General features: G+C 48.4%; 3 protein-coding genes across 3 annotated transcripts; all 3 read left to right on the top strand.

Annotated features, from left to right (window-relative positions):
* Nucleotides 1-451: 451 nt before the first annotated feature.
* PFICI_03521 (uncharacterized protein) lies at nt 452-1,294 on the top strand (the record flags this gene model as incomplete). Its single annotated transcript, XM_007832102.1, has 1 exon — nt 452-1,294. The coding sequence occupies one exon, from the start codon at nt 452-454 to the stop codon at nt 1,292-1,294; it is 843 nt and encodes a 280-aa protein (XP_007830293.1).
* A 1,441-nt stretch (nt 1,295-2,735) lies between these two features.
* PFICI_03520 (uncharacterized protein) lies at nt 2,736-5,313 on the top strand (the record flags this gene model as incomplete). Its single annotated transcript, XM_007832101.1, has 5 exons — nt 2,736-3,626; nt 3,680-4,531; nt 4,590-4,814; nt 4,874-4,977; nt 5,034-5,313. 5 exons carry the CDS (start codon nt 2,736-2,738, stop codon nt 5,311-5,313), a joined length of 2,352 nt encoding a protein of 783 aa, XP_007830292.1.
* A 58-nt stretch (nt 5,314-5,371) lies between these two features.
* On the top strand, nt 5,372-6,963 carry PFICI_03519 (uncharacterized protein; the record flags this gene model as incomplete). The annotated part of the gene is made up of 3 exons (XM_007832100.1): nt 5,372-5,487; nt 5,539-6,140; nt 6,224-6,963. 3 exons carry the CDS (start codon nt 5,372-5,374, stop codon nt 6,961-6,963), a joined length of 1,458 nt encoding a protein of 485 aa, XP_007830291.1.
* Nucleotides 6,964-8,855: the final 1,892 nt, after the last annotated feature.

Raw genomic sequence — 8,855 nt, 5'->3', positions numbered from 1 at the left:
GCCACTTTCCCTTGGAGAACTTTCAACTCCAGGGCAACCATCACTCAAGCTCATGGCAGAGGATAGCCAATTGATCAAGTCCTTGGCGACCTTGACGCTGGACCTACCCCCAAGCTGCATAGAGTTTTGCCCAGCCTATCCAGAGTATTTTGTTATAGGCACTTATGACTTACAAAAGGACGAGGCTGCTCAGGCCCATGAAGAGAATAGCACTACAGATCAACAGCATACCCAAACCCGTCATGGCAGTCTCGTGACTTTCCGCTTAATGGGAGACAAGGTGTAGGTTGGAATCAGAATCTGGAATAGTAATGGGAGCACATTGTTAACCTTCGATCATCGTCTTGCGAACAGAAATGAAGTTCAAACCTTGGCGCAGCCGTCTGCGATACTTGACCTTCATTTCCATCCCAGCCAAATCGATGTACTTGCAGTTGTCAACAGCACCGGCATGCTCTCCTTTCTGAGACTAGAGTCAGCTTCGGACAACGAGAGCCCTCGATTGAGCGAGATACAGGCCCTTCGTCCCCTTGGTGACCGCCAAGATGTCCTGATTCTCTCATGTTGCTGGCATCCAGATATCCCCAATATCATTGCTGTCACTGCCTCTAGTAACGAAGTCCATGTACTTCGACTCGATGAATCGTGGAACGTCATCCCTGGTGAGAGTTTGATTCACTGTCACGATGACCAGGCCTGGACAGCCGTATTCGCTCGTCGACCCCAGGAGTCTGCCGATATGCATTCATTCGAGATTTTCTCTGGGGGCGATGACTTCAAACTCCTTAGCAGCACGTGCGAATTCGACTCTGCTGGAGCCTTGTCCATCCCAGAGGCAACCAGACAAATTGGACGACATGACTATGGAGTCACTGCTATCCTGCCGTTGCACCTGAGTCAAGAAACACAGGAGGCTATTCTGGTGACCGGAAGCTATGATGACCACATCAGAGTATACGTTGTCGGACTGGCGTCTCGGCTACTTGCAAAGCTGGATCTAGGTGGTGGTGTTTGGAGGTTGAAGACAATTTCTTTTGAGGCTGATGATGATGGCCTTGGAAGTTGGAATGCAACAATTTTGGCGTCTTGCATGTATGCAGGCGCCAGGGTGGTCAAGTTTTCCGGTGACTGGTACCAATGCAAGATTGAAATTCTAGCACGTTTCGAGGAGCACGAAAGCATGAATTATGGCAGCGACTTTCGTATTTCAAGAGACGGAAAGTTGGTCCGTATCATGTCAACCAGCTTTTATGACAAGCGGTTGTGTTTGTGGGAGTTCTCCGAGGCTCATTGATGAAATTGTACAAAACACAGCCAGATGAATTCATAATTGATACAGTATAAAATAAGCCAGTACAGACAAGCTTTTTGGACGAGCAGTTAGCCATGTGTGAATACCCAAATCCTAGGAGCTGGGGAAGGGACGCGCTTACTGGATGGCTGAGCTGTCGTCACTCTGCTGATGACAGGCAGAGCATAATAGGTATGTACTGTTAAAAATGAGGTCAAAACAGATAATGCCTGTTTCAGGCAGAGTCTCTTCAGACTAGCCGTGTCATGCCGGGTTTCGCGCCCATAGACATATTTTGTATTGTTCCGTCTAGCTTCGTACATGTGAGTCCGGATCTTCCATATGTGACATCCTACTTTTGTATTTCAAAGTCTGGCATGATGTATCGATTAGATCGTGCCACAATTACATGCTCTTACTAGGGAAAGATGACAGTGACACAAACGCCAATGATTTTTATTGCAACATGAGAACGCAAAACCTCACTTGGTCAATAATCTCGTTCTCAGTTACTAAGGGAGAACTGAATTTGTCAGACTCTGGATGTTATAGTGAAACCAAGATATGTCAAAAATAGCGCAAGGCAGTAAACGGTATGTGTTGAGTATTACTCTTCAATACATTACCTATCTACGATAGTACAGGCAGGTTGGTAATTAACATATACTATTCCATACACAAGTATATGCCTGGGTACGTACTAATGCAATGTATAGCGCAAAGCGACCACAGCCTGCATGTGTTGTTTGTTGACTTAAGTACCTACCAGGTTTAGCACCTTATATGTGCACTAGCTTTGTGCAATAAGGTGCCTTGGGATCCTGATACGGGTCGTGCCTTCCGTGACCTGCAAGCTTTAAGGTATTCCAATTCTAGGCCGACACAGTGTGGTGATTGGGCGCCTGGCTCAATCTTTGCATCCTCACCACCTTTTTTTTTTTTTTCCTTCCCTCCCCTTTCTTCTGTCTCTTGCCAGGTACCCGGGCCTTTACATTTGTACTCTTATTTAGCAACCAGGAATCTTTGCAGAACCTTGCGGTGAGCTACTTTTACTCCCAAGCTCAATCCGCTCACGGTCCCGCGCACGAGGCGGCGGCAATAGTTCAGACAGCTTCTCTCCGTGCATCGCTTGGGTCTCCTGGCCCCAAAAGACCAATAGCTCCCGCCATATGAGCATAATAGTCTAAGACAAGCCCCCGGTGCTCTGGTGGATCATCCGTTTCCCGCCCATTTGGCGCTGCGCTGCGCTGCACGCGCTGCACCCCTCCACCAAGGTCCAGTCCTGCCTGGTCCGTCTGCCTGTCTGAGAGGTGTGTGGTCGGTACCTTAGGTATCTGTACTGCCTGGTAGTAGTAGTAGCTGGCTCTCTCTGCCTGCACGCGTGCTTTCCCGTGTTTGCGCTCGAGAAGAAGTAAAGCCTCACCATTCACGACTCTCTTGCGCCATGGCGTCTCAACACGTCAATGGAAATTCTGCCATGGCGGGCCTCGGAGTCGCTAATGGACATGCGGGCGACATGTCGGTCCTGCCCAAAATCCACGAAGCTCTCGAGCTCATTCACAACCCACGAGCCTCAAACCAGGACCGCCAAGAAGCCCAGCAGTTCCTGGAGCACGTCAAGAACCTCGACGAAGCCCCCTCGCATGGCTACACGCTCGCCTCCGACAAGACCCAGTCCCCCGTCGTACGCCACTACGCTCTGTCGTTGCTCGAAAATGCTATCAAACACAGATGGAACAAATATCCCGAAGAACACCAGGCTGCCCTCCGCCAGTGGGTGCTGGAGCTTGCCTCGAGCGTCTCTAGAGAAGATCCCGGATATCTGCGCAACAAGATTGCTCAACTTTGGGTTGAGGTGGCCAAGCGCGCCTGGGTCGAGCCCTGGATGGATATGGACGCCCTTCTGGTGCAGCTCTGGATGGTTCCCGACTCGGCGGTACACAAAGAGCTAGTGCTACTGATCCTTGAGACGCTGTCTGACGAAATCTTCAACTCCGACGACCCAGCCGTCACCGCGCGTGAGGGACTTCTTAGTAGGGCTTCCGTTGAGATCTTCACACCTGCGGCTGTTCTACTGGAGACCTTTCCCAACCGAGAGGCAGGCCCAGAGGTCAGATATGGTGATGAAGGATGGCTGGGCAGGATCACTCAATTTTTGAGTCAGTGCCTGTCGGGTGATCTGCAGAATAACGATGAGCTTCGAACCTGCGCCGTCAGAGCATTTGCTGTCTTGTTCTCACTGATGCCATGGGTGATCCCAAACGCCGCAACTGCTACTGGTTGCGTGCCCACCATGTGCCAGGGCTTGCGGGCCTCCCATATAGCTGTGCAAAAGGTAGGTTTCGTGCGGCTTTATCGCTCTTCATTTGGCTAATGTTCGCCAAACAGGGTGCGCTGCAAGCCATGCACGCTCTCTACTCACGCACCAGCCTAGTGGACCAAGAGTTCCTCGACTTAGTGGTGCCATTATATAATAGTCAATGTGTTGAGCTGTTTGGGCAACTTTTCCAGTGGTCAACTGTGGATGCTGAAGATATAGATGACGACAAGTATCAATTTGGCAAAAGGCTCTCAGAGCTTGTCTCCTTCCTGGGCAACTACCTCGACCGTCGATTCGCAGTACTGCCCAAAGAGCCAGAACGGGTGGATTTTCAAGGCTTTTTGCGGTTACTCCTAATGGTTGCACAGAGCCAGAGTTTGATAGTATCCATCCCTGTGCTAGTTACCTGGACGCGACTGCTGGGCCATAAATCGTTGGGGCAGAGCATTGCGGAATTACCAGATTTCATCGGTCCGCTGCTAGAGCTTTGTGCCTCGAGGCTGGTCAGATACGAGAGCCTACCAGAAGACACCCAGGATCCAACTTTTCTTTTCCTGATGGAGGATACTGACACGGTACCGGAGCGACATGCGTTCCTCGGAAATTACAGGCGTTATGCCTCAACAATCATTGAGCTTATAGTGCAGCTCAAACTGGCCGATGCAGTCTCACATGTTCTTAGACAGACGGAAAATGTGCTGCAGAATCCCTACGATGGACAAACCGCTTTCGATCCGTCCAAATATGAAAAGAACTCGCCTTCAGTCTTACGAGTAGATGCGCAGGCTACGGTAATAGAAGCTTCGCTCAGGGGCTGTTTGAAGTGGCGTGGAAGGACGGATGTCAAGCCTGAAGACATCGGCGCCCTCGAGGATATGCTCGAGGATTGGGCTAGCCGTGTTTTGTCCATGTCATTCCAGGTAAGTCTAAGCTTGATCTTAGAACGCCCTCCGTGGCATACTCATTTTGTTTGTTCAGGATCCGATAATACGGAAGCGTGTACTCCAACTCCTGGTCGTCTTTTCCACTACAGCCCTTGATAGAAAACCACGCTTTATGCTTAAGGTGTTGGAGCATATTCTCATGACGTGGCCCGCACCACAGCCCGAGTACCGACAGTACAATGAAGCCATCAAAGACTTGCAGACAGAGAGCATGCTCGAATTGCAAAGACTCGCCGCAAAAATGCCAGATCATCTTTTGGTAAGATGAACGCCTCCATTCGGCAAGAATTTTTTTTAACATTATTCTTTTCCCAACAGGATGTCTATGACCAAATCGCTGCCAAGGTCAATGACATGATTGCCTCAGGCACCATGGACGAGAAGCGCCAGATCACATATCAGACTTTTCTATTTACAATCATGTTTGTTTTCCAGCAGTCCCGATACACTTTGGAATAAATTATACTGACCAAACTAGTCACCGATGCAGCCGACTTGATCGGGATACGAAGATACAAAAGCTCCAAGAGTTTGTGCAGCCCATCAAGTCACAATGGCGCAACGAGAAGCTCAAGTCGGCTTTGGCATCGTATAGTGGATTCTGCGAGATGATGGCTTTGGACAAGGCTCAGGAATATCTGGCTAGAAGGCGAGTCCATGAAGTCGCCGACTGGGGCTCAATGGCATTGGACGATGAGGGCAAGGCTTTGCAGGCGGAAATGGAAGAGCGACAAGCGGCAGGTCACCATATCCACTGACGAGGAGCTCAGTTACTAACCTTGCTACCAGCACTTACCTCTGCGACCTACAAAGTCGATGCTTACTGCCTCCGTCGAAAAGATTGATAAGGAAACTGTCGCCTACAAGACTGCATCCGCGCTTTGGCAAGATGGGTATCCTTTCATACTGCCTGAGTTGCTGAACTTTTTGAGGTACGATCCATCATCATGCGGCACAAAGTAGAGTCAACTGACATTGATTAGTCACGCACACGCATCGGCTTCCCCTGACAGTTGGACTGGACTACCACCAGAGATGAAATCCATCGTTGGACGCGTGCTGACAGATAGATTCTGGCAAGCGGGCATCTCGGAAGGTTCCAAGGACGAGTTCTACGCTCGCGTGCTGGACAAGAAGCACACTATGGAAGGTCTTGGCTCTACCATACGAGGCTCTATCCGCTTTGTCCGGGAATCAGTCTACGCAATTCTATACTGCATGAGCCGGCTGGATATGGAGTTCTATGGCTTTAAAGAATTGCCAGGACCTCTTGCCAACGCACTAATGGCAAACTCGTACTCCCTATCGCCGCATCAACAGATCAATTTGCTCAATCTGGTTCGTTATCTCGTCGATAGCTGCCCGACCAACCTTCGCGACCATTTTCTCCCGCCACTAATGGCAGCATCCTTCCAGCAGATGGATGCCAAGATTACATCTGAATGGGAGAAGCTAGAAACGCAAAAGGGTGTCCAAGCGGGCGAGGCTGCTCTAGCCGAGGAGATGAAGTCCGAGAGTATTTTGAGGCAGCTTACATACACGGCAGTGATGATGGTGGCAGATTTCCTAGACCCGGCCAGGATGAGTAAGTCATTTGAACCCCCCTCCCCCCTTTTTTTTCTCCTTTTCCTTCTATAATCTTTTCCCGCGCCACTTTTCTAACATTAGCAGATCTGCCTGTCACAAATCCAGAGGATAGTGCGAGACGGTATCCGACGCTGCGCAAATTCTGCCTCATGAGCTCCGAGATTGTGGAGCCGCTGCTCGTGTTCTGCACACATGTCATCCGCGTACGGGATACCCGTTGCTGTAGTATCATGCTCCGAGTGTTCCGCTCCATTATTCCGGATTTCCGGGCTGTGCAAGACATGGAGATCACGTCTGAAAGTCACGGCACTGGAAACATGGACAACTCGCCTATCCCGGCAGCTACTGCCTCGCTCATTCGCGAGTATATTTCAAGTGACGTGCTGAGGGCATGTGTCCAGTCCATGAATGAACACTACTTTGTTGAGTTACAGAAGGAGATTGCCACCTTTATTGGCGCGATAATCGCCAACTACTGCCCGTTGACGAACACGCCGAAGAGTATTTTACAATCCATCCCCAACTTGAGGCAGGAAGATATCGACGAGGCAATCGAGAAAATCTGCAGCACTCAGAACTCCAAGCTCCAACGCAATAGCGTTCTGCAATTGTTTAGTGAGCTCAAGGGAGTAAGCATTTCTGAGCTGGGAAGGCTGGGCACCAGTATTGGCCCCCTGTCGTCGTCACGCAAGTCGCATGGCAAGAAAGCCTCACGAAGTCAAATGGCTCAGGAGTTCATGACCCCAGCGGTTACGCGGGGGACGAACGGGCAGACCGAGGAGGGCCTAGAAGGCGTTGCTGGTCTTTTCGGCCAGCAATAGTGGTGCTTGGTACGCACAACACCGCCGAAATCAAAGGATGGACCCATAATGTTACTAGACAGACGGACAGTACGAGGCGAAGATCATGGTAATTTATCACTACTCACGTGGCATGGGCGGACAAGGCGTAGCGGCTAGAATTCCCACGTAATACGGCTTCGCAGCTGCCATCAGATGCGGTGGGGTGCGAGCAAAGTCGAGACTGCGCGCAGAAGTAGTAACGACGCGCGGGCTTGAGATGAACAGGAAGAAGAAGACCACCCTATTTGACAAAAAGGAGCGGAAATTCCCTATTTTGGCCTAATTTCTCCTCGAGAGACACTGTTTTACGCAGGTCTTATGCTGTCTTATGCTGTTTTACGCGGTTATAAGTGGATTTATGCTGTTTTATTCTCGCAAAACACTGTTTCTCGAGATGAAAGGATATATTAACGTGTTATTAGCACTGTGTAGACCGGCTTTACCCCCTGTATTTTGGAAACCTTTTTTTTTTTAAGACTTCTCCAAGCTGGCCGAACCTGTTAATTTTCTAGGTCCATTATACGGTTTTAGACGACGAGGGTGGCCAGTCCCCATAATCTGTTATCGTATAGCAGTTTCTTTGTTTCCATCCCTTGGTTGTTTTAGTCTGTTTGATGCTGTACTGGTTTCTGTACTGGTTTCTGTACTGGTTTCTGTACTGGTTTCTGTACTGGTTTCTGTACTGGTTTCTGTACTGGTTTCTGTACTGGTTTCTGTACTGGTTTCTGTACTGGTTTCTGTACTGGTTTCTGTACTGGTTTCTGTACTGGTTGTACTGGTTGTACTGGTTGTACTGGTTGTATATATATACTGGCCGTATATATATACTGGCCGTATGTGTATTTTTTTTATTTGTACCTAGTCTTTTGGGTTGATCAAGCCCAAAAAGTACGTGTAGTGATAAAAGAAGTGATATTCGATTAACGATACCGTCGGCGATATATACGATACGATGGCTTTATTACCTGGTTGCATGGAATTTCCAGAAGATGCTATATAAGTATCGATGCCGTAATAAATTCTATTAGATTCTATATCGATATCGCATCGACGTCGATATCGAATATAATATCCTCCCGAAACAGTGTATTAAGAGAAATCTTTATTGTATGCAGTTAGCATTATGCATGTATCACCGATTAAAACACTGTTTTTCGAGGAAAACTAGGCTGGATTAGGGAAAATTTTCTCCTTTTGTTGAACTCCAGCATTTTGAGCGACCTGATTTGAAATACCAAGAAAACAAAAAAGAAGGGACGGGGGAGATACATTTTGGGTTCAACTTGTCAGTTTATTTACAGTACCTACGTACATGGACATGTGCTCTACTCTATAGAGAAATCTGCTACATACACTGCAAGCTGTGGGCAGAGAATCAAAGACTTCAATAATAATTAAGAAGAATCGTAATGATCGAGTTGTTTGGAAGTTTCAGATTACCATGACGCCACAAAAACAAAAGCATGAACTTGAATTGTTCCAGATGGCCGGCAATCAATCGGCCAATTATGGGGGACTGAATCGCTATAGTCTGGATTACACCAGCTTTAGGGGAGGGAATATAATGAACAAGGCAGGCAATGAACATTTGAAGAAAGCCAGAGAATGATTACTAAAGTGCGGTCCTCTCTCAGCAATAGCTGAGTCGCTGACCTAGTTATATGTCAGGTAGGTAGATACAAGATGTATATACCTTTCATCAATGATATGTGCATTAATATGGGCAGTAGGAAGGAAGGTACATGCTGCATTGCTGGCGTACTGCCTAAGGGTACCCGCCAGTAGGTACATGAGGTAGTTAGGGGGTTGCATCACACTAAAAGATAAAAAAAGCACTGAGTCAAGATGGGGGAAATCCCCTGCCACTTTTT

Source organism: Pestalotiopsis fici (genome assembly GCF_000516985.1).
Source record: "Pestalotiopsis fici W106-1 unplaced genomic scaffold PFICI_Scf_2, whole genome shotgun sequence".
In the NCBI taxonomy this organism is placed as follows: domain Eukaryota; kingdom Fungi; phylum Ascomycota; class Sordariomycetes; order Amphisphaeriales; family Sporocadaceae; genus Pestalotiopsis; species Pestalotiopsis fici.
The sequence above is the reverse complement of the archived record's forward strand: the minus strand, read 5'-3'. Positions and strand labels throughout refer to the sequence as shown.